Genomic DNA, 24,961 nt, shown 5'->3' with positions numbered 1-24,961 from the left:
CCACAATTATCTGTGAAGTACAATGAAGCAACACACAATAAAATGAGGTACAGTTATAATGAGATTTATCACATTCACAGGTTTTCATTTTTGTGTTTTGTTTTGTTTGCTTTTTTGTTTTACAGGGCCACACCTGCGGCACATGGAAGTTCCCAGGCTAGGAGTCAAATCAGAGCTGCAGCTGCCAGCCTAAGCCGCAGCCATAGCAATGCTGGATCCTTAGCCCACTAAGTGAGGCCAGGGATCGAACCTGCATCCTCATGGATAATAGTCAGGTTAGTAACCCACTGAGTGAGGCCAGGGATCAAACCTGCATCCTCATGGATACTAGTCAGGTTCATAACCCACTGAGCCACAATGAGAAATCCCTTTCATTTTGTTGTAAGGACATTTACAAATCTGTTTGTTAATTTTTATCTTGTAACTGAAAAGTTTTTGACCCCCTTCACACCCTTTTCTCCCATCCACCCATCTGGCTATAATAGCAAGGGAGAGGAAGAGTACAAAGATGGAGCCCACCAGTCTCCATCCTGGTGGAGGGACCAGCAGACTCTCAGTTCAGGTATGACAGGCTGCTTCTGCCCTAGACTCTGGAGCAGGTGAGTCCTTGAAGAGCCATTTCTCAGATCACTAGTCTTGTGGATGCCAGTCCTACTGGTTTTCAAAGTCCCCTAGATGTTTTGGGGACTCACCTCTCTGGTGCAAGTCTTAAAAGTTGGAAAGCTCACATAGGGTTCAAACCCTTCACTCTTCATGGAGAAGCTCCAGGTTTGAATTCCCTCTTGACTGTGAGTTGCTGTGCCAGGGATGAGGTTTATCATGAGATTGTATCCCAGCTTCTCACACCCACTTTGATGTGGCTTTCTTCTCATTTGCCAGTGTGTAGTTGTCAATTCACTAGCCTTTAGGTTTTTTCCAGGGGAAATTGTCCCATGTGTAGCTTTAGACTCAGTGTATCTGTGGGAGGAGATGAATTCAAATCTTCCCAAAAGAAAAGAAAAAAAAAAACCTCAACAGGAGTTCCCATCATGGTACAGCAGAAATGAATCCGACTAGGAACTATGAGGTTACGGGTTCAATCCCTGGCCTTGCTCAGTGGGTTAAGGATCCAGCACTGCCATGAGCTGTGGTGTGTGTAGGGCGGCACCTGTAGCTCCAATTTGTCCCCCCCCCCAAAAAAAAGACAAGTTAAGGACAGGGCATGGGGTAGAGATGCAATGTCTGCTGCATTTAAACCCTCTCAAGGGGAACTGCATCCCTACCCTAGGAGCCCCATCAAGGGCACACAGGTTCCTACCTTCAGATTTGGCTCAGATTGGTTAGATGGTTTCTTTGGCTCTACTTTGCCCCTGGATATCCTTGGGGTCTCTGAGCAACATTACTTGCTTTCCAGCACCACTTGTGGGAGATTGATTCTTACCACTAGAGGGGCACTACTGACATGTCATGCATGCAATCATAGGATGCTGTAACGATCTTGCCCAAAAGTACAACTGTCCTTCCCAAAATGCCAATAGCATTTCCTTTGAGAAATCCTAGAAGAGAGATTAGTAAGGAAGCTATTGCAAATCTACTGGAGAAATCATGAAGAGCAGAGTGAGGGAAGTGGCAAAGAATCCAGGGGAAAGAATGGGTATAAGGATTATTTATCCAGTCAAATCAACAAGAGTTAGTTTTGGTTGGATGATCCAGGGTAAGCAAGATGGAGGAGTCCATGAAGATGCCTCAGGTTGTATCAGAGGCATCAGGTGGCTGAATATTTCATCCATTAAGAGAGAAATGCAGGAGCAGGAGTTCCCGTCGTGGCGCAGTGGTTAACGAATCCGACTAGGAACCATGAGGTTGCGGGTTCGATCCCTGTCCTTGCTCAGTGGGTTAACGATCCAGCGTTGCCGTGAGCTGTGGTGTAGGTTGCAGACGCGCTCGGATCCCGCGTTGCTGTGGCTCTGGTGTAGGCCGGTGGCTACAGCTCCGATTCAACCCCTAGCCTGGGAACCTCCATATGCCGCGGGAGCGGCCCAAGAAATAGCAACAACAACAACAAAAAGACAAAAGACAAAAAAAAAAAAAAAAAAAAATGCAGGAGCAGATCTGGATGGCTGGAAAAGGATAAAATCAATGTGGAACATGGTGAATCTGAAATACCTGTGGAGATGGTGAGGCAGAATAATAACTCAGGTAGTCAGTGTAGGAGCATGGGCTTTGATGCATTCTTTGTTGTTGTTGTTGTTGTTTTGTTGTTTTGCCATTGCTTGGGCCGCTCTCGTGGCATATGGAGGTTCCCAGGCTAGGGGTCTAATCGGAGCTGTAGCCGCCAGCATACGCCAGAGCCACAGCAATGCGGGATCCGAGCTGCGTCTGCGACCTACACCACAGCTCATGGAAACGCCGGATCCTTAACCCACTGAGCGAGGCCAGGGATGAAACCTGAAATCTCATGGTTCCTAGTCGGATTTGTTAACCATTGAGCTGCGATGGGAACTCCTCGATGCATTCTTTGATATGGTTATTGATTAACATTTATGGTTTAAGGGCCCCAGAAAGTAATTCCCCACAGGCCTTGTTTACTATAGAAAATGTACCTTCCCCCACATGGACCTTAATCTCTAACCCACTCCTCAACTGATAGAAAAGGAATGAGAGGAAAGGTGACTTAGTCTAAGGAAAGAGAAGGGCAAAGAAATCATAACACTTATGGGATATTTCCCCCCAAAACCTCTACTGGATAAGGACTGATAGAGGTAACTGGGCAAGGCCAATGGGAGAAAACCATATCTTTCTGGACCCCATGTTGGTACCCCCCATCTTTAAGGGATAAAAACCTCTATAGGACAACAGAGACCAGGGGGCTCTTCTCCCCTCTCCCAGCAGCCCTGAGAGCTATTTGCTTTCCTGTAATAAATACTTTGCTTGGAGTTCCCGTCGTGGCTCAGTGGTTAACGAATCCAACTAGGAACCATGAGGTTGCAAGTTCGATCCCTGGCCTCACTCAGTGGGTTAAGGATCCAGCATTGCCGTGAACTGTGGTGTAGACTGCAGACGCGGCTTGGATCCCGCGTTGCTGTGGCTCTGGTATAGGCTGGCAGCTATAGCTCTGATTCGACCTCTAGCCTGGGAACCTCCATATGCCGCTGAAGCAGCCCCAGAAAAGGCAAAAAGACCAAAAAAAAAAAGACTTTGCTTGCTTGTTGCCTGTGTGTTCATGGAGTTCATTCTTCGACTGCGTGAATAAGAACCCGGATTCTGGTAACATCTTTCTGGCATCACTGGGAAGGGCATAGCCAGCAAGCGAGGAAACAAGTACCAAGAAAAACCCAATGAAAGAGACAGAGAGGAAACAGCCAGGTTTGGGAAGAGCTCATGGCCTATCTATCCACATGGATTAGAAGCATCTGTGGGAAACATCCCACTAACACATACAGGTCACCGTGTTACATGCTTCCCCACCGAAGGCTGCCTGTGGGCTTGGGGATCCACCACACTGAGAGTCTGCATGCTTTGCTGTGGAGATCTGTCCTCATCCAGGTCTTTTGTGTATGTGTGTGACTTGCTCTGTTTTGACAGCATGCTGGGACGAGGTGAGAAGTGGACAGGCTCTGCTCTGTAAGGAAACTCCCACCCTATTCCAAGACAGTGGACATTAGCACCTTCTCTGGGCTGAAGGTGAAGAACTGTCCTTGAGAATGTGGGTAACGGAGGCCCCTCTATGACCCCACAGGAGAGACTAATCCCGATCCCAAATTGTGAGGCCGAGAGTGTATGAGAAGTTTTAGCTATCCCTAATCAGAGTATGTGTGTCACAGTTTCAAAATACTATCACCTGAACTTTAAGTGTGACTCCAGTCGCTGCCCATAAACCTTTCTCAACTTTGGATCTAGTTTGTAAAATTACATTAACAGTGAGGTTGGAGTTCCCATCAGGGCTCAGCAGAAACAAATCTGACTAGCATCCACGAGGATGCAGGTTCCATCCCTGGCCTCTCTCAGTGGGTTAAGGATCTGGCATTGCCACGAGCTGTGGTGTAGGTCAGAGACGCGGCTTGGATCCCGGCATTGCTAGGGATTCAACCTCTAGTCTAGGAACCTCCATATGCCTCGGGTGTGGCCCTAAAAGGACAGAAAACCAACCAACCAACCAACAAACAAAAACAACGAGGTTTCTGGGAAATATAAGTGGGAGGTAGATTTTTTTTTTCCCCTTGCTATTTTCTTTTTTTCACATTTCCCACAGTATCATGGGGAGAGAATTTTCCGTGGGTCTCTAGAGCTCCTTTGCGTCTTATTGGGTATGCTAAGATTGCAGAGCTCTGACTGCTCTTTATGCAACCGTTTCTCAAGATTGAGTTTACAATGCACAGCCCTGTGGGATAAAGTCATGTCTCATCCAGACAAAGAACAGGCTTGTTTACTGCTTGTTATAAAAGTAAAGGATTTACTGAGTTGGCTGTGAAGCAAACCCACTGCATATGCACCATTCATCCGTGCCCGTGTTGTCACACATGTGGGATTTGGGGGCAAAGGAAACTTTTGCAAACATGCTGATGCTCACATCACTTCCTGTGCTGTGAGTCATCAAGTCCTTTGTCTCAGGAGTCTCATGTCTTCTACCAATGTTTATAAGAAAAAACAAAAAAACAGGCTAAATTATTCACTTGTAAGCAAGGGAAAATCAGATCCCAGCTCCTTCAAGTATATGTTACCTTTTTGACAGCACACCAAGCAACATTATTATACAGTTAGAAATTCTTCTTCTCTAGAAAACTGTGATTTTCCTTCTGTGATTCTCTAGGTAATGTTGATTAAAATGCATTGATATGGTTCTATAAACACCTAAGACAGAAAAGGGGACTCTGAGTCATTATATCTTATTAGTATTTCCTTTCAGATAAAACATACTCTAAAGCTAGTACTTCTCGAATCTCAGCAAAATTCAGTTGGCTAGTAAAAATAACTGGATAATCTAGGGCTGATCCCTGCAGCCATCTCTTTCCATAGCTGTCATGCTACCGTGACTTTTCCACCTATCCGCCTAAATGCCTAACAGTGGGCATGGGATTCCGCTTGCACATCATGCATTCCTTCCCTGAGGATAGGAAGGAGCTTGCCTAGGAGGTGGGGGTGGGGGAAGGAAGCACTAAGGCCAATTAAGGCCAGTTAGCTACATCTCAGCAAGTTCCTTTGTAATATCTACACTCATTGTTTTCTATTCCTCAGCTCTCTCTCTCACACACACACACACCCTAAAACGTAAAAACAAACAAATAGAAACCAGAAATATGGCTTCTTGTTAAACAAACAGTTCTCATTAAGGTTATTTATCATTCAACTCTCTGGAAGTATATAAAGGCCAATTGTCAGTTTCATCTAGCCAGTGGTCCTAGCCCATATCCCCATCCTCGTCTTAGGTAAAATGCAAATGAATAAGACAAATCCGATCCCTGATTTCATACATCTGAGTTTGGTGGAGGAAGCAAATGAAAAAGAAACTACTGACAAAAAAAAATTCTATCATTTACTCTAAATGCTGTGAAAACAAAGGGCAGGAATAATTGGAGACTCCACTGAGAGAGTGGTCAGAATATTTGGTTTGCTATTTTCTGAGATCAAGAACCAGGAGAAAGGAGTTCCCTGGTGGGTTAAGGATCTGGCTTTTTCACTTCTGTGGCTCTGGTTACAGCTGTGGCGAAGATTTGAACCCTGACCCGGGAACTTCTGCATGCTGTGGGCATGCCCCCCTGCTGCCCCCCCACCAAAAAAAAGAACCAGGAGAAAGAACACTGATAAAGATTTGTTTTTACAATAAGGATATCTACAATACATTTTTTAGAGTTTTTGCTGCAGTTTTGAAAATATATTTATACTGCTCAAAGCTTTTCAGAAAATTCTCATTCAATACAGTGAAGACTCCAGAACTGCCTACAGAACACAGCATTGAGCATCCATCTTCTACACGGAGTCTCATTTATGTGTCAGTGTGTGGGAGTATCCTTTTGCAATTTCTTCTGACTAATCCTAATTTCTCCTGACTTCATCAGTTATATACAACATCTCTTCTTAGCTCAGTTCAATTCCCCTTTCTTCTGAGAAAAGGCACTAATATGAGAAAACGCATTACCATGTTGCCAAGGCTGCATACCTTCATCCCAGCTGTCATCACTCTACCCTGTAATTTTTCTCAGAGTAAATTATTTCTCTTTGTCCATCTCTATGACTAGTTCATTGCAGATACACAATATTTATTTGTAACTATGTAAATACATAATGATACTTTGTGACCTTTGACCAGTTATTGCTTTCTGTAAGTCTCAGTTTTCTCATTGTTCCAGGGCAATACAACATACAATATTATGATGTCTTAACTGATTGTTTTATGCATTTTAGAAATAAGAATTTGATCATTAAGCAAAGAACTTTGTGATATACAGAACCTAGTATAAATACGCCAAAATTTCTTCTCCAGTTTATCTTCTGGGGTGATTACAGAGGTTTTCATTCAATTGTAAAAAGACAAGCATTCTGAAGGGATGTCTTTAAATGGTAAAAGGTGGACCTACAACTTCCAGCCTTGATGTGTGGTACTGTATCCACCAGAGGGCAGCCTAACACATCAATGCTGTGGTCAAGGCTGTCTTTTTGAGCCCTGAGAATGCTATGATTTCCAGATTCCTGAGAAAAATATTTTTTGGCCGGCCAGTTGGATGAAAATCTTTAGAAAGTATATTACATTATCTTCTAGCCACAAAACAGACTGTTATAATTTTTTTCCTGTGAGTTTCACCATTATCTGCCATCGCAGGTATTAGCTCAAGCTTTTCAGTCATTTTTGGAAAGAAAATTGTGTAAAGGAGGAACTGGCTATAGGCTGTGCAGTCATGTTCTGAAAATAAAGTGGATTGCTTTTACTTTGTAAAACTAAAATATGTAGTTTCTGTCGTGGTGCAGCAGAAAAGAATTCGGCTAGGAACCATGAGGTTATGGGTTCGATCCCTGGCCTTGCTCAGAGGGTTAAGGATCCAGCATTGCCGTGAGCTGTGGTGTAGTTCGCAGATGTGGCTCGGATCTGGCGTTGCTGTGGCTGTGGTGTAGGCCAGCGGCTGTAGCTCTGATTAGACCCCTAGCCTGGGAACCTCCATATGCCGTGGGTGTGGCTCTAGAAAAGACAAAAGACAAATATGTATACACACACACACACTAATCACAGAATATTAAGATGGAAAAATTTGAAAAGATGAGACCCTCTGAGTCTCACCACTCAGTGTGGGCTTAATTACTTGGGAAAGTTGCATGGTGCGTCATAGCAACAACTCTGAGTACAGGTAACCCTAACTTTTTGGAAGTTCGCTTTATGTCACTTCGCTTTTATGAAAGACCTACATTAGTATCTGTTTTCACTAACCAAAAGACATCTGAAGAGGATTTTTTGCTTTTTCAAAAAAAGTCAAAGTGAAAATAGCATTGAGCCTATGTAGAAGCAGTGAGCTCCCCGGATGTGAGTGGGGGCACCACCAAACTGGTTCCCTGGGAACCACTTGATGTTGAGATGCTGCAGCATCTCAATATCAAGCCTCCATGCTGTCTACTGTGTCCCTGAGCATCTGTGGTTTATCTTGATTTATATTGTGCATCTGTTAGGAAGATGTGTCCTAAGGTAATTGCTTCTTAGCTTTATGCCCTTTTGTCTCATGGAAGATTTCTTAGACATGCTCAACTTTCAAAGAGCAGGGAGAAAACTGTATCAGCAAAACCAATAGCTGATATTTAGGATATTTAGCAGTATTAATAAGAGTTCGCAAGTTAGGAAAAGCTGAAGTTCCCCTTACATTACACATGGATGGTTCGACATATGCAAAGTAATCAATGTGATACAACACATTGACAAAAGAAAAGTCAAAAACCACATGATCATCTAGATGCAGAAAAAGCATTTGACAAAATCCAGCATCCATTCATGATCAAAACTCTTACCAAAGAAGGTATAGAGAGAACATCTCTCATAAAAGACATTTATGACAAACCCACAGCCAATATATAATACTCAGCAAAGAAAAGCTGAAAGCCTTCCTGCTAAAATCTGGAACAAGACAGTGATATCCTCTCTTCACCACTTTTATTCAACATAGTATTGGAAGTCCTAGCCACAGCAATCAAACAAAAGAAATAAAAGGTATCCAAATTGGAAGAGAAGAGGTAAGATTGTCATTGTATGCAGATAACATGATTCTATATATAGAAAACCCTAAGGACTCCACATAAAAACTACTGGACCTGATCAATGAATTCAGCAAGGTAGCAGGAGACAAGATTAACATTCAGACATGAGTTGCATCTCTGTATACTAAAAATGAAATCTTAGAAAAGGAATATAAAAATGCAAAACCCAGAGTTCCCATTGTGGCGCAGCAGAAAAGACTCCGACTAGGAACCATGAGGTTTGCAGGTTTGATCCCTGGACTCGATCCGTGGGTTAAGGATCTGGCATTGCCATGAGCTTGTAGGTGATTAATCAATGTAGGCAGTTGTTTTCTGCAGCTCATTATTTTTTGTGTGTTTGTTTTGTCTTTTTAGGACCACACCCACAGCATATGGAGGTTCCCAGGCTAGAATCAAATCAGAGCTGTAGCCACTGGCCTACACCACAGCCACAGCAACACCAGAACCCTGAGCTGCATCTGTGACCTACACCACAGCCCACAGCAATGCCGGATCCTTAACCCACTAATGGAGGGCAGGGATTGAATACACGTCCTCATGGATACTAGTTGGGTTTGCTAACTGCTGAGCTGAGATGGGAACTCCTGAAGGGCATTGTTTCTTGCTGCCCAAACTGAGCATGGGCCTTCCAGGAGAGAGTGTCCTTCGCAGGTCTTCATGGTGAACAGCCACATTTGGGGGTGTGTATGGGGGGGGTCTGTCTTCCTCCTCCAAGGAACCTACCATCTTTACATTTTCAGTTGCCTAATTATACATTTAGATTAGAATCCTCAACTCTTAAAAACCTTAATTTTCTGGTGAAAACCAAGAAGCAAGTAATTGCTACCAAAATCTGGAGAGACTGTTTTTGGATAGACATTTTTCTTTTTTCTTTCTTTTTTTTTTTTTTTTTTTGCCTTTTCTAGGGCCGCACACACGGCATATGGAGGTTTCCAGGCTAGGGGTCTAATCGGAGCTGTAGCCACCAGTCTACACCACAGCCGACGTGGTGATCCGAGCTGTGTCTGTGACCTATACCACAGCTCACAGCAATGCTGGATCCTTAACCTACTGACCAAGTCCAGGGATTGAACCCACAACCTCATGGTCCCTAGTCGGATTTGTTAACCACTGAGCCATGAAGGGAACTCCTAGATAGACATTTTTTAAACCTAATTATTCCCACAGAGTTTACCTAAAAGCCTTTTCTCTTGTTTGCATTTAACTCGCTCATAAGATTTCATCATACCAAGTTATTTTTCTTGTTGACAAATTGGTAACAAATATGACAAGATTTTATTTAATTTCTTTTACACTAGGTGAAATCATCAAGCCAGGTTTCTCTAACTGCAAATGTGAAAAAAAAAAAAAAACAACTTTGTAATTTCAAGAGTTTCATCCTACCCATTTTTCTCCAGAGTCTAAAGAATATAGTGGCCACGCTGTGTTAAAAAAAAATCTTCTATTTCCAGGAGTTCCCATCATGGCTCAGCAGAAACGCATCTGATTAGTATCTGTGAGGACGCAGGTTTGATCCATGGTCTCGATCAGTGAGTTAAGGATCCGGCGTTGCTGTAAGCTGTGGTGTAGGTCACAGACACAGCTCAGGGATCCGGCGTTGCTGTGGCTCTGGTGTAGGCCAGCGGCTACAGCTCCAAAGTGACCTCTAGTCTGGGAACTTCCATATGTTGCGAGTGTGGTCCTAAAAAGACAATGAAAAAAAATTCTTTTTCTGTCTTTCTAGAAGCATACTAAAGATTTCTCAGTTTTGCCAAATGTACCCTAAAGGGGACTATCAAATGGAGTAGAGCTCTGATTATCACAGTAGGTGTTATCAAATATCAAACAAACAAATGCAATGCAGAAAGGTCTCTCGGGACCACCTGTCCCTAGCACCAAAAGGGGAAACTCCCATCCATGGCAAAGGGGAAATGCCAACCAATGCTCTACCACAGGCCAAACCCAATGTAATAGGGAAGGATACCTGGTGTCCTCACACATGAGCCCCGTTACCAAAGACATCTCAACTAATCAATGCAAGCACAATACACACAAATGGCACACAAAGGGTCAGGTGAGGAGTACCCAGACATTCCTCTTCCATTCCCAGATGGAGGCCTCCAGAGCAGCCTGGGTCCTGAAGGAGAATGGACCATGCATGGCTCACCCCAAACGATACACACAAAACGGCAATCAGAGGAGGGATAGTCTAAAATTCCACTTCCACTCCCAGATGGAGGAACCATCTCCAGCTTAGCCCAGCTCTCAAAAGAGAGTGGACCCAAAGTGGCTTCCTTCCTGCAAGGGTAGCAGCCCAAATGGAGTGGAGAGAGTTCCCAGCCTGTGCAAGCTGGAGCAACTTACCGCCAAGCCACACGGAATGTGGACCACAGCTCTGGACTTTTCTTGACTCCAAACATCCTCAAGCCATGGGCAGCCTGTGCCTGTTGGGGACAGTCCCCTCAAGATTCCTGGAGGAAAAAGGGCTCCCTCCTCTGGAAGTTGCTGAGGGGTCAGTGAAGGGGCTCCTGGGGCCAGGGTTGGCCCCCCATGGGCACAGACTCCTAGGCTGGCTTTGCCAAAATTGTTAGCGCAAGTCCGAGTGCCTTGATGCATAGCAAGGCCAAACAAACCAAAACAGCAGAATTAGGAGCAGAGAAAGGTTTGCTGCAGGGCCATGTAAAGAGATGGGTGGCTCCTGCCCCCCAAATATGGAGCTCCTAGATCCAAAAATTGCAAAGTATTTTTAAACGCAAGGTGAGGGAGGGGTGTGGTTCTTTGTTGCAAAATTCTTGGTTCAGAAATCCTTTGTTCTTGTAGCTGTCCTCAGGGGTCAGACCACAAAGTTCCTGTAAACCTCCAACAAGATACATATTATACTTCAGGGAGGAGCTAAAGCAGAGGATAAGGGGGAAGGGCTTGCCCCCAAAAGGACCCATAAGGTCCTGCTTAGTTACAAGAGTTTGGAGAAAAATAAGAGTTTGCAAGGAGTTTCCATCGTGGGTCAGTGGTTAACGAATCCGACTAGGAACCATGTGGTTGCGGGTTCAGTCCCTGCCCTTGCTCGGTGGGTTAAGGATCCGGCGTTGTCGTGAGCTGTGGTGTAGGTCGCAGATGCGACTAGGATCCCACGTTGCTGTGGCTGTGGCATAGGCTTGGCAGCTGCAGCTCCGATTAGACCCCTAGCCTGGGAACTTCCATATGCCGCAGGTGCGGCTCTAGAAATGACGAAAAAAAAAAATAATAATAAATAATAATAATAATAATAATAATAATAATAATAATAATAATAAGGGTTTGTTGGTAAGAATGTGGTAAGACCATGGCAGCCAGAACATTTCTTTTCTAGGGGAGAAAGACAGTCTTTGCAAAAATGGTGCAAACTAGACATGCACAGCCAAAAAGAAATTAAGATAAAATGGGCAAATGGCTCGAACAGTCATTTGTCCAAAAAAGATTTATAAATGGCCAATGAGCACGTGAGAAGACCCTCAACATCACTAGTCATTAGGGAAATGCAAATCAAAGTCTCAGTGAACTGCCACTTCATACCCATTAAAAGATGGCTATTTTAAAGGGAGAGAGAGAATAACAAGTGCTCCTGAGGATGTGAAGAAGTTGGAGCCCTCCCACATAGCTGGTGAATATGTGAAATTGTGCAGCAACTGTGGAAAAGTCTGGAGTTTCCTCAAAGTGAAACCTATGATGCAGCAATTCCACTCCCCAAAGAATGGAAACCAAGAACTCATACAGACACTTTCACATCAGTGTTCATGACATAGGCTGGGGCCTGGGACCTGAGACCCTCTGCCACACTGGTGGCAATGCTTGCATCCGGACAAACATCTCAAGCAACAAAATACAAAGATACTATAAGGGACTAAAAAAACAAGCATATTTGGGGCAAATTATGGGCAAGAAGATACTAAAAACTAAATACCCAACTGCCACTTCTGAAGAGCTGAGACCAAAAGCAGAGTGTTAGGAGCAAAAGGAGGGTACTGAACAAACCCCAGGCACACACCACCACTAGAGGGGTGGGTAGACCACTAAAGCCACCTCTCTGCCCAGATTCCTGGATCCGCTGTTGCTGAAACTTGGCCTCTGTCAGCTGGTGCTGAATAGAAATGCGGAGACTGAATACAAACTGGAGTTTTGAGTGAAGGAGAAAAGATAGCTTTATTGCTTTGCCAGGCAAAGGGGGCCACAGCAGGCTAATGCCTTAAACACTGTGCCTCCCTTTGGGAGAGATTATAGTTTGGGGAGTGGAAGATAGGGCCGAAGATAAGGATCAGGGTAGAGGCAACCTTGCATTGTCTTTCAAAGCTTGCATCGTGTGGCCCCAGGACTGGCTCGGGCTGCCCTCCTTTCTCCAACGAAGAATGCTCTATCAAGCAGATAACATCTTCCATTTGTTGTGGGTTTTAGTTCTGCAGAAGGGCTCAAAGATACTGTTGTGTATATTCCTTGAAGAGGAACCAGGACCATGCCCCAAGCCTACACTACTGTCTCTTGACTGCTTCTTCTTCATTTCTGCATCCCTTTCCTTCCCTGATAAATAACGAATGTTTGAAACTGCCCTTTGGAACTCAGAGAAGGCCAAAGAGGGCCTAGCTGGGTTATACCACCCCTACCCTTGACTCCTGTAAGGAACCAGCTAGCCCCCTGCCCCCCGGCCCCTAGCAAGCAAGCAAGCAAGCAAAGGAAATTCTTTTTTGTTTCTACTCTCTGCTGCAGCAGGGGCTCCAATAAAGCCTTGCCTGAATTTTCCTGTCTGGCCTCTTACCATTGATTAAGAAGGTCAAGGGCCCTTGGGATGGTAACATTCATAGCAGCTTTATTCACAATAGCCAAAATGTGAAAACAACCCAAATGTCCATCAGCAAATGAATTGATAAACAAAATATGTCATATACATAAAATGAAATATTACTCAGCCTTAAAAAGGAATAAAATTCTGATACACGCCTACAATATGGATGAACCTTGAAAACACTGTACTAAGTGAAAGAAGCCAGACACAAAAGGACACATTATATGATTCCACTTATTTGAGATGCCTAATATAGACAAATTCATACAGAAAAAAAAGGTACTTGAGGATAATCAGGGCTTGGAAGAGACAGTACTGGGATTTAATGTTTAATAGGTATTGAGTGTCTTCTCTTGGGAATGTCAACTTAAAAAAAAAAAAAAAAAGCAAAGCACAACCTAAAGTTGAGAATGTTTTATTCAGTGGACTGAAGACCACAGCACCAGATATAGCCTCTCAAATAACTCTGAGAAACTGTTCCAAAGAGTTAAAGAAGGATCCAGGATATATAGGCATTTTTGCTGGAAATAAAATAAAATAAAAAAGCCGGAATTCCCGTCGTGGCGCAGTGGTTAACGAATCCAACTAGGAACCATGAGGTTGCGGGTTCAATCCCTGCCCTTGCTCAGTGGATTAACGATCCAGCGTTGCCGTGAGCTGTGGTGTAGGTTGCAGACGCGGCTCGGATCCCGCGTTGATGTGGCTCTGGTGTAGGCCGGTGGCTACAGCTCCGATTGGACCCCTAGCCTGGGAATCTCCATATGCCGCGGGAGCGGCCCAAGACCAAGAAATAGCAAAAAGACCAAAAAAAAAAAAAAAAAAAGCCAACATTTTATGACCTAAGTATGGCCACAATGCCTGCCCTTGAATAGGTCTCATATCTTAAGGGAACAAAAGAACAAACTGTTACTGGGCAAGAGAATTAACAACAGCAAAGATTATAAATCAGATGATAAAGGCTCCCAGTTCCCTTTTAATGGTAGAGATTAGCTGAAAGCACTTTTTAGAGCTGTTTTGCAGAATTTAAACTTTCCGTTTGAGAGCTGAACAACCACATCAACTACAAACTGAGGGATGATGCTGTGGACTTTTTCTGATCCTTACCTCAGTCTGCTCTGTTGACCTTTGCCCTAATTCCATGCTGAATTCTTCTCTGCTCAAGCTCCTTCATGAATATGCATGGCCTCTTTAGCTTAAACCTTCCCCAGTTTTGCTGGCTGGGGAGACATTGCTTTGGGAAAGATCCCGGTATTCTCCTTACTTGCTGCAAGTAATAAGTCCTTCCTTCTCCTGATCTTTGGCTTGGTTGTGCCAACTGGCTCCACATTCTCCAAGAAGTGAGCCAGTTTTCGAGTAACAGAACTAGAGAGTGTGTGTGCACTTTCCCTAACAATTCCAGGTGGGGTTGGGGGAAAAAAACTTGTCTATTTTGGCCTGTGGCGGCCGCCATCTCGCACAGGTGGCCACGCCTTCTTCGCACTGATTGATGGGCGTTGTAGTCTCTACCCAGCGAGCAGGCATGGCGGCCTCTATTACAAGGGGCTCCTGGGCTGCGGTGGGCCTGGGGCAGAGTTTTCCACCTACCCGGGCTCTGCTTCCTGCACCAGCCTCTGTCATCTGCCGTAAGTGCAGCGGGGCTGGGGAGCCCGGGGAGCAGGTCAGGGTCAGGCTACGGGGAGGCGAGCCTGGGAGCCTGGGGCGCTACTTGAAGGAGATTGCGAGGTTTCTGGGGGAGCTGGGGGTTTCTGGGCTGGCACATGTAGCCTTGACCTTTGAGGTTGCTCCCTCAGGGACCCTCGCGGGGTCGGGCAGACAGCAGGTCACTGGATCTTCTGAGCCCGGCGCGTTTCAGCCGCCGCCGAAACCGGTTATCGTGGACAAGCGCCGTCCCCAGCGCCCGGAAACCAGGTGAGGCTCTCTACCTACACGCGCTTTGGAACCTGTACTCCCGTTATAGCTCTAAAGCGGGTCCGGAAACCACAGGGCAAGAGCTTGTGTGCAGGATTCATGAATCCCCTGTTCCCACTCAAGTTTGTCTTCCTCGCTTCTCCCAAGCTTGCATTAAAATTTCTTCGCAGTCCTATTAGATCGGAAGTTCAAGTAGGGATTCCCCAGATGCGAAGCTCTGGTTTGTATCAGGAGTTTTTCTCTTAAGTACCTCGTGTTTTACTTGCGTATGTTAAGGAACGGTTATTTCCTGGGCTAGTGATCAGATCCAAGCCAAAGTTGCAACCTATGCCGCTGTTAGAGCAACACCGGATCCTCAACCCACTGTGCTGGGCTGAAGATCAAACCTGAGCCTCAGGGCTCCAGAGACGCCACTGATCCCTTTGCACCACAGTGGGAACTCCTGGTAACATCCTGAAATTTCACTTTTGGGGTAAAGCAGTGGTTTCTCCTATAGTGGTCTTTTAAGTTTGCTTTTAACTTTTTAAAACTTGTATTTTTCACAGGTTCTTGAGTCCTGAGTTCATTCCTCCAAGGGGAAGAACAAATCCTCTGAAATTTCAAATAGAAAGAAAAGATATGTTAGAAAGGAGAAAAATACTCCACATTCCAGAGTTCTATGTTGGTCAGTAAGAGCTGGGTGCTTTTGTTATTAGTGGTTGTGGAGGGGTAGTTTTCTTGGTATAGAGAACATTGTTTTTCACCTGTCTGGGTTTTGCTTATATGAGGTACTTATCCCTAATATTATATTACAACATTTGGGAGTTTTGAAATTACCTGGAAGTACTGTTATTTGTTTCTGTATCTCATGTAAAATTCCTCTTGAATTTGTAGGAAGCATTCTTCGTGTTACTACTGCTGACCCATATGCCAGTGCAAAAACCAGCCAGTTTCTGGGGATTTGTATCCAGAGATCAGGATCAGGACTTGGAGCTACTTTTATCCTTAGAAATACTATTGAAGGACAAGGTAGATTTCATTTCATTATTTTGATTTTCTGGAAAGTATTCTCGAAGAGTCTTTTATTTTCTGCGTCTTTTATTTTCTGCACAAGACATCTGGAACTTGAAAGTGAATGTGAGCTCTGAGGGCCTGTGGCCTAAGAATGGTATGAGAATTGAGGTTGCTGAGTAAATAGAGTTGGTGCTTTGCTTTCTCTTGAAAGTTTCTTTTGTTACAAGGGCAACAACCTTATGAAGTAGACTTTCCAAATCATGGTACCATCAAGGGAGGCGACGAGTGACTCTAAAGCAGTGTGGGAGTATTCATTTTAGGAGCAAATAATCCTTGAAAACATTAAGATGAACATAATGATGTCCTTGTAAGTTACTTTTTCCTAACATAAATGGCTCCTCTTTTGCTGTATATTACAACAATCATCACAATTAGTAGTTTTATAAAAATGAGAGGACTTTCAAAAGAGGCAAATTTTTTTTTTTTTTTGTCTTTTGTCTTTTTGTTGTTGTTGTTGCTATTTCTTGGGCCGCTCCTGCGGCATATGGAGGTTCCCAGGCCAGGGGTCGAATCGGAGCTGTAGCCACCGGCCTACGCCAGAGCCACAGCAACGCGGAATCCGAGCCGCCTCTGCAACCTACACCACAGCTCACGGCAACGCCGGATCGTTAACCCACTGAGCAAGGGCAGGGACCGAACCCGCAACCTCATGGTTCCTAGTCGGATTCGTTAACCACTGCGCCACGACGGGAACTCCCTTTTTTTTTTTTTTGATGTTTATCCTTTACTGACACATGGCTGAATGGCTAGGGAAAAATCGTTCCATCCAGTGGCAAGTAGCCTTGGGGAGTCTATGCTATGTGGTAAAACGTACATAGTATAAAATTTACCATTTTAAGTATTTTAAGTATACAAATCAATGGCATTAAGTACATTTACAATGTTGTGTAGCCATCTTTACTCTCCATTTCTATAACTTTATCCTCCCAACACAGAAACTTTGTACCCATTAAACAACAACTTCCCATTCCCCTCTTTCTCCAGCCCCTGGTAACCTTCCTTCTCCTTTCTGTCTCTACGAACTTCAAAAGAGGCAACATTATGTTTGCTATGATGGGAACAAGTGGTAAAATTCTAGGAAAATTATGAATCAAAATGTCAAGAGTAGCACATTTTTCATACTTAATGTTTTATGCTTAATGTTGTATGCTTCATGATCTCCACCAGTGAAGTAGTTTATTGAAAGACATTGCACATGTGAGAATGGTTGCCGTCTTCCTTAACACCAAAGGTCCGTGGTGCTGTGCCTGTAGGAACTCAGCAGGACTTGACTAGCTACAGAAACTTGTGCCTCCAATTAGGTCGTGTAGTTGGAGAACTCTTGTAATAGAAAGGCATGTGACAGACCTGAGTATGATTTTTTTTTTTCCCTTAAAATTGAGATAATAGTTTTTGCCTCCCAGGCTTGTGGTCAGTTGATTGTGATGTTGTACATGAAGTATCTGACATACAGTTCTTAAAAGTATTAGCTCTGCCAGAAGGGAATTAATTCCCTTTTGCCATTTTCTACCATTAACATTTTGAAGCCATTCCTACCCCATCGAGCCTTCCTACTTTGACGATTCTTGCTAGTCCATTAGCTTTAAATACCATCCATGTGGTGTTAATTCCTAGATTTATATCTCAAGGACTGATGACCCTTTTCTTGTTCTGGACTTGCACCCACAGCTACCTATTTGACATCTCCATTTGAGCATCTTAAAGCATAAAACAAATTCAAAACAGACCCCCCCCCTCCTTTTTTTTGGCCCTGCCCATGGCATATGGAAGTTCCCAGGCCAGAAATCAAACCCATACCATGGCAGCACCCCAAGCCACTGCAGTGACAACACTGGGTCCTTAACCCACTGCGCCACAAGAGAAATCCCAAAACAGAACTCTATTTATTTCCATCACAATGTGTTCTCACAGGTTTTTCTATTTCTGTAAGTTGTACCACTCCCCACCCCCTTACTTGAGCCCAAAACTTAGCAGCTATTTTTATTTTTTTAATTTATCTTTTAATTTTTTTGGCCGCACCTGCATCATGTGGAAGTTCTCAGGCCAGGGATTGAACCTGAGCCCATAGCAGTGACTCAAGCTGCTGCAGTGATGACGCCAGATCTTTCACCTGTTGTGCCACAGGGGAACTCCAGGAGCTGTTTTTAATTATTTTCTTTCATACATCCATCAATCAGCAAGTTTTCATGGCTCCGTCTCAAAAAATTTTATCCCAGTTTTGTCTGTTTATCCATCTCCATTGTTATCACTCTTGTCCATGCCACCATCAATCATCTCCTGCCTGCAATGGTGCAGTATCTCTGGTTTACTTTCTTGGCCAACCAAGGTACTATGCTCTAGCCAAATGAGCCTTTTTCTTTTTTTTTTTGCTTTTTTTTTTGTCTTTCTAGAGCCACACCTATGGCATATGGACGTTTCCAGGCTACGGGTCCAATCGGAGCTGTAGCCACCGGCCAAATGAACCTTTTTCTGTTTTTTTTTTTCCAACATGGCAGGTTTGTTAAGACCCCAGAGCCTTGTGTTTGTGTTTGCTGTTCTTTCCTCTTGGAGCATTCTTGGCCCTTTTTAAATGTCATCTTTTCAGAGAGGCTTTCCCTGACTATTCTATTTAAAGTTGCTCCCTCCCCAGTCACAGTGGCATCTACTTGTGATAACATTGTCTTCACTATTTGAAATTACCTTGTTGGCTTATTTGTTGTTTGTCATCTACTAGAATTTAAGCTTTATGAGAGAACGATATTACTTGTTTTGATTTTGCTGTAGACAGAGCTCCTAAATCAGTGCCTATAACAGAATAGATGTACAGTGAATTACATCCTGATGCTAAACACTAGATGTTAACATTGACCATATATTTTACTATTTTTATTTCTCTCGATACTATTCCAGGAAACCTCAGAATGTACACCTCCTCTTAAATGTTCAATGATACAAATGATATATATTAACCTATTACATGGAGCATCTTAGAAACACTAAAAGCTGTTCCTAACTTGCTTCATATAGAAGGTTCCAGAGTGTTAACAAACCTAGGCCATCTTTTTTTTTTTTTTTTTTTTTTTTTTCTGTCTGCACATGCAGCTTGTGGAAGTTCACAGGCCAGGGGTTGAACCTGAGCTGCTACAGTAGCAATGTTGGATCCTTAACCCACTGTACTACAAAGGAACTCAAAACCTAGGCTATCTTAAGAGGATTTCTAAACTGAAGTTAAAAATGTATTTACTCTTTTTCCATCGGTAATGCTCTTGCTCTTAATGCAGAAGATAGAGTTTATGTAGGTAATTGGGAAATAAACAAGAGCATGACGGAGTGAAGAATTTATTCAAACTTCTAACTAAGTTAATACTATCAAAATTGAAGAGCTGTGTGGATCAGTGTGTTTACAGGAGACATTTTTCTTTAGACTTTATCATTCTAATTCAGGTTTTCTCTTTTTTTTTTTTTTGGCTTTTTAGGGCCACACCCACTGCATATGGAAGTTCTTAGGCTAGGAGTCTAATTGGAGCTACAGCTGCCGGCCTACACCACAGCCACAGCAACACAGGATCTGAGCTGCGTCTACGACCTACACCACAGCTCAAGACAATGCCGGATCCTTAACCCACTGAGTGAGGCCAGGGATTGACCCCGCATCCTCATGGTTCCTAGTCGGATTCGTTTCCACTGCACCATGACAGGAACTCCATGGTTTTCTCATTTTTTAATCCATATGGATTTGTTTGCTTCTGTTTCTTTCAATAATATTCATTTTATTTTTTATTTATTTATTTTTTGTCTTTTTTCCTTTTCTAGGGCCGCTTCCCGCGGCACATGAAGGTTCTGAGTCTAGGGGTCTAATTGGAGCTTTAGCCACCGGCCTATGCCAAAGCCACAGCAATGCCAGATCTGAACCACGTCTGCGACCTACACCACACCTCACAGCAACGCCAGATCCTTAACCCATTGAGAAAGGCCAGGGATGGAACCCGTAACCTCATGGTTCCTAGTCGGATTTGTTAACCACTGTGCCATGACGAGAACTCCGTGGTTTTCTCATCTTTTAATCTACATGAATTTTAGTTTACTTCTGTTTCTTTCCATAATATTCATTTCAAAGATTACAAATTTTATTATATTTCCTACATGCAAAATGCTGAGCTCATTCCTTCATGAAATAGCTTTTATTGTTGTATGAAGCATATTCAGGAATCTGAATTTAGATTGTGAGAATATGTTTTCTTCTCTTTTTAGGAGTTGAGATTTGTTTTGAGCTTTATAATCCTCGAATCCAGGAGATTCAAGTAGTCAAATTGGAGAAACGGCTGGATAATAGCTTGCTATACTTGCGAGATGCCCTTCCTGAATATAGCACTTTTGATGTGAACATGAAGCCAATAACACAAGAATTTAACCAAGAAGTTCCTGTTAATCAGGTATAAGTTGTACAAATAGAACTGGAAGTTCAAGTATAAAATAAAGAATTTTTTTTTTTTTTTTTTTTTTTTTGCTTTTTAGGGCTGCACTCGTGGCATGTGGAGGTTCCTAGACTGGGGGTCCAATTGGAGCTACAGCTTTCGGCCTACACCACTGCCACTGCCGCAGCAATGCCAGATCCAAGTCGAGTTTGCAACCTACACCACAGCTCACGGCAATACTGGATCCTTACTGAGTGAGGCCAGGGATGGAACCCGAAACTTCATGGTTCCTAGTCGGTTTTGTTTCTGCTGCGCCACAACGGGAGCTCTAAGAAAGAATAATTTTAATGAAAACTTTTAGAAGAATTTTTGCTTAAGACTGTCAGCCTGATTTGTTGCTTTTCTTCTGTCTTCCTTAGCTGAAAGTAAAAATGAAGCCTAAGCCCTGGTCTAAACGCTGGGAACGTCCAAAATTTAATATTAAGGGGATCAGATTTGACCTTTGTTTAACTGAAGAGCAAATGAGAGAAGCCCAGAAGTGGAGTCAGCCATGGCTTGAGTTTGATATGATGAGGGAATATGACACTTCAAAAATTGAAGCTGCGATATGGGATGAAATTGAAGCATCAAAAAATTCCTGATCTGAGAACGAATTTAATTGTTTGCAGAGAATGTACTGACTTGGATTTATTTGGAAGCCAATTTAATCTCATATACATAAGGACATAGTTATTAAATCAACTAAGCATTCATCATTTTATGGGTATTATTTTTTGAAAATTAGCACACCAGTTTATTACTTGAAAAAGAAAAATGTACATGCCAAGTTTGGTCTGATGTCCATTCTGTCTGTCTGTTGTTTTTTTGGTCTTTTTGGGCTGCACCCATGGCATATGGAAATTCCCAGGATAGGGGTTGAATCAGAGCTGTAGCTGCTGGTCTACTCCACAGCCATAGCAACGCCAGATCCTTAGCCCACCGAGTGAGGCTAGGGATCAAACCTGCATCCTTGTGGACACTAGTTGGGTTCTTAACCCATTGAGCCACAGTGGGAACTCCTGTATGCATTCGTTTCTTAAGTTGTATAGGAGATAAAAAGTGAAGTTACAAGACAAAATTACAATAATGATAGCTAATATATTTTCCCATGTATTTCCCTTTACTGGAGGTCTTTATTTCATCACTAACTAGATTCAAGTTACTGCCTGGTTTCCTTTCACTCCTGTCGGAAGGATCCTCTTTATCATTTGTAGGACAGGTCTAATTGCAAGGAACTGCCTCAAGTTTTACTTATCTGGGAATGTCTTTTTTTTTGTTTGTTTGTTTCTTTAGGGCTGCACCTGTGGCATATGGAAGTTCCCAGGAGAGGGGTTAATCGGAGCTGTAGCTGCTGGCCTATGCCACAGCCACATCAGTGCCAGATCCTAGCCACATCTGTGACCAACACTGCCTCTCACACCAATGCTGGATCCTTAACTCACTGAGCAAGGCCAGGGATCCAACCTGAATCCTCATGGTTACTGGTCAGGTTGGTTACTAGTCAGGTTGGTTACTGCTGAGCCACAACGGGCACTCCTCTTTATTTTAACTTGATTCATAGCACTTGTATATGTGGTTCATGCTATGTAGTCTCCAGGTTGAAGAGGTTGCCAGCCAGAGATTTTCTGTCTGATTTTGACTTTCTAGCCCATTTTTCTTTTTTTTTGTCTTTTTTTTTTCTTTTGTCTTTCTTAGGGCCTCACCTGCAGCATGTGGAGGTTCCCTGGCTTGGGGTCCATTCGGAGCTGTTGCTGCTGGCCTACGCCATAGCCACAGCAATGCCAGATCCGAACCCCGTCTGCGACCTACACCACAGCTCACGGCAACGTCAGATCCTTAACACACTGAGCGAGGCCAGGGATTGAACCCCCAAGCTCATGGTTCCTAGTTGGATGTGTTTCTGCTGCGCCAGGACGGGAACTCCTCTAGCCCATTTTCAGTGTATACAGTGAAGTAACAGCTCTTTCTGTCTTAATGAAAAATACATTCTTCCAAAGGTCAAAGGAAATAATCAAGTGTGCCCTAAAAGTAAGTTAAAGTATGCTGGAAAAAGATTAGAAAGTCCCATGGTAGCAGGCTGAGTGACGCCTCCAGACTTAATCAGATCCTAACCCCTGGAACCTCTCGATGTGACCTTATTTGGAAAAGGGGTTTTTGCAGATGCAATTATGTTACAGATTTTGAGATGAGGAATTTATCCTGGATTACTCAGAGGGTACTGAATGTAATCACGTATCTTTCTAAGGAGAGAAAGGGAGATTTGACACACACATGTGAAGATGAAACAGAGAAATTTGGAGATTGGAGTAATGGAAGCACAATTCAAGGAATGCTAACAGCTTCCAGAAGCTGGAAGAGGCAAGAAATAGGCCCTTTTCTTACACACACACTCCCTGAACCTCCAAAGCACAAGAGGCCCTGCTGACACCTTGATTTGGCTCAGTGATGATGATTTTGGCCTCCATAACAGATAATACATTTCTGTTGTTTTACACCACAAATTTTGTTATATTTTGGGGGTTTTTGTTTGTTTGGAATCTTTTTTTGTTTGTTTGGGCTATGCCCTCAGCATGCATAAGGTCGCAGGCCAGGACATGCTGCATCAGTGACAATGCTGGATCCTTAACCCACTGAGCTACTAGGGAACTTCTAAGTTTGTGTTATTTTGTTAAAGCAGCCCCAGGAAACTAATGCCCATATAGGTGCTGCAGGGGAGGGTTTTGTTTTTTCAAAACCGTCTCAAACACACTATGGTTCACTCAATGGTAATAAGGCAGCATTCAACTTCCTGCCTTCAAGCAAGTGGAATGTGAGAGGGTTTAATGTAGGGCAGCCAGGTCCATGAAACACAGGGTAAGAAAAGCAGGCATGGGAGTTCCTGTTGTGGCTCAGTGGGTTAAGTACCCTGCGTTGTCTCTGTGAGAAGGCAGGTTTGATCCCTGGCCTGGCTCAGCGGGTTAAGGAACCTGCATTCCTGCAGGCTGTGGCTTACGTCAAAAATTCAGCTCAGATCCAGTGTTGCTCTGGCTGTGGTACACGCTGCAGCTGCAGCTCTGATTTTTCACCCCTGGCCTGAGAACTTCCATATGCTGCAGGTGTGGCCATAAAAAGAAAAAAAAAGGAAAAGCAGACAGTCACACTCCTTCGTGCTTGGGAACAACTCTCAGTAATTTTGCTCCTGAGGCTGGGGCTGTGTGTGAAGAAAATATGCTTAGTTCTTATGAGCAAACTTCTGAATAGGTAATTATGAAGAGGGTGCCAAGGATTTAAGAAATTTCCCATAATTTAACCTCATAGCTCAAATAGCTCTGAGTCTGATGGTGTGTGTGTTGGGGGTGAGGGGAGGAGAGCATTTTTTCAAATAAATTCATGGAATTATTAATAAATATGGTCAGATACCTGCAAGCATATGTTACAAGGTTTATCTGGAATAATGGAAAATTAAGAGACCCAAATGTCAAATGGAATGTTGGTATTCTCCCTCATTTTTGAAGGTCAGTTTTGTTAGATACAGAATTCTTTTTTTTTTTTTTTTTTTTTTTGGCTGCACCCAGGGCATAAGGAAGTTCCGGGCCAGGGATCAAATCTGAGCCACAACTGCAGCAATGCTGGATCCTTAATCCACTACACCAGACTAGGGACCAAACCCACATGGCTACAGAGACAACACTGGATCCTTATCCTGCTGCACCATATGGGAACTCAAAGAATTTTTTTTTCTTCATTCATTTTACCGCCACACCTGAGGCATAGGAAGCCTATTTGCTTAATGTTTTCAAATGATTTTTGCAAAGAATATAGTCCTTGTGTGTGATCACTGAAATATGTTTCTTTGGTATTTTGATAGATTTTAGTTAGGAGCTAAACCTAAACCAAAACACTTCTCCCAGTTTTTGCAGATTGTCAGTTTTTTAGGGTACTCCTTCAACATTAATCCAGGCTTGAACTAAGCTAACAATTAGCCTAAGTTGAAAGCTTAGGGTCTTCTGTGTTTTTTCTAAGCTTGCTTTTTGTCTTGGATGAATTTTCCTATATATGTTTTTGAATGTCCTAATTGCCCAGAGTAACTCCCCACCCTCAGATTTCCCCCCAAGTCCTAAAATGGTCTATTGTGTATCTCAGCTGTAATCTTTTGATCCAGGCATTTGTGGATTGTTGGTTTGCCTTATACTAGTTTTGGACAATGCCTTCTGCTTTTCTACCCCAAGTTGAAAGTTAGGCAAAACAGAAATGAGTGATTTGCTCCAGTCCTTCAGTTATTCCCAGACAGGCTTGAACAGACATAAACAATAATCTGTGAATGAGGTCTGTTTTGCTCCATCCAGAGACAGGAACCAAGACCAACACTGAATGAAGCTGTCATTTTCAACACAGCTGCCACATCAAGAAAAGGGGTGAGGGAACGGCACGCAGAAATGCCACAAAGCTTTGCTAATGTTTTTAATGTTTTTTCTCGTTTTATTGAGATATAACTGAGCATTGTGTAAGTTTAAAGTGTATAGCTTGATGATTTGATATATTGTGAAATGACTGCCAAAATAAAAAATAAGTTAATATCAATCAC

At 43.3% G+C, this 24,961-nt stretch overlaps 2 protein-coding genes across 9 annotated transcripts in view; one reads left to right on the top strand and one right to left on the bottom strand.

The window, feature by feature from the left end:
• Positions 1-13,010: 13,010 nt before the first annotated feature.
• Positions 13,011-24,961, bottom strand: part of GCFC2 (GC-rich sequence DNA-binding factor 2) — a 64,944-nt gene continuing 52,993 nt past the window's right edge. For 3 of the 6 annotated variants that reach the window (XR_014841580.1, XR_014841579.1, XM_085018825.1), the window contains one exon: positions 13,011-15,502. Coding sequence is in view for 3 of the 6 variants with exons in the window: in XM_085018825.1 (XP_084874951.1) it covers positions 15,451-15,502 (52 nt within the window). In the remaining 3 variants the exon portion in view is untranslated. Of the gene's footprint in view, positions 15,503-17,941; positions 18,246-20,354; positions 20,687-24,961 lie in introns of those variants that run through there. The other 3 variants (XR_014841577.1, XM_021087312.2, XM_085018824.1) reach the window with 2 other exon arrangements.
• MRPL19 (mitochondrial ribosomal protein L19) lies at positions 14,501-24,957 on the top strand. 3 transcript variants are annotated; one of them, XR_014841583.1, is made up of 7 exons: positions 14,501-14,625; positions 14,794-14,911; positions 15,457-15,575; positions 15,785-15,919; positions 20,195-20,376; positions 20,778-21,680; positions 23,475-24,957. XR_014841583.1 is itself a non-coding variant. In XM_003354755.5 (6 exons), exons 1-6 carry the CDS (start codon positions 14,523-14,525, stop codon positions 20,997-20,999), a joined length of 879 nt encoding a protein of 292 aa, XP_003354803.3. In that variant the 5' UTR covers positions 14,501-14,522; the 3' UTR covers positions 21,000-24,957. The 3 variants fall into 3 exon arrangements, 1 of the variants encoding a protein (XP_003354803.3); XR_014841582.1 differs by having other exon boundaries at positions 20,778-23,002; positions 23,290-24,957; XM_003354755.5 differs by having other exon boundaries at positions 20,778-24,957.

This window comes from Sus scrofa, chromosome 3 (assembly GCF_054392235.1).
Source record: "Sus scrofa isolate SSC_HxYL_T2T_F1_AM1 chromosome 3, Sscrofa_HxYL_maternal_Yorkshire_Landrace_v2.0, whole genome shotgun sequence".
NCBI lineage: Eukaryota > Metazoa > Chordata > Mammalia > Artiodactyla > Suidae > Sus > Sus scrofa.
Note: the sequence above shows the minus strand (reverse complement) of the source record. Positions and strands in the feature narration are given on the sequence as shown.

Bases quoted from the DNA above. Each gene is read 5' to 3' on its own strand.
- MRPL19 (XM_003354755.5), top strand. From the start codon at position 14,523: ATGGCGGCCTCTATTACAAGGGGCTCCTGGGCTGCGGTGGGCCTGGGG. The intron at 15,576-15,784 runs GTCAGTAAGAGC...TTGAATTTGTAG, and splicing joins CATTCCAGAGTTCTATGTTG to GAAGCATTCTTCGTGTTACT. The intron at 15,920-20,194 runs GTAGATTTCATT...TTCTCTTTTTAG, and splicing joins AAATACTATTGAAGGACAAG to GAGTTGAGATTTGTTTTGAG.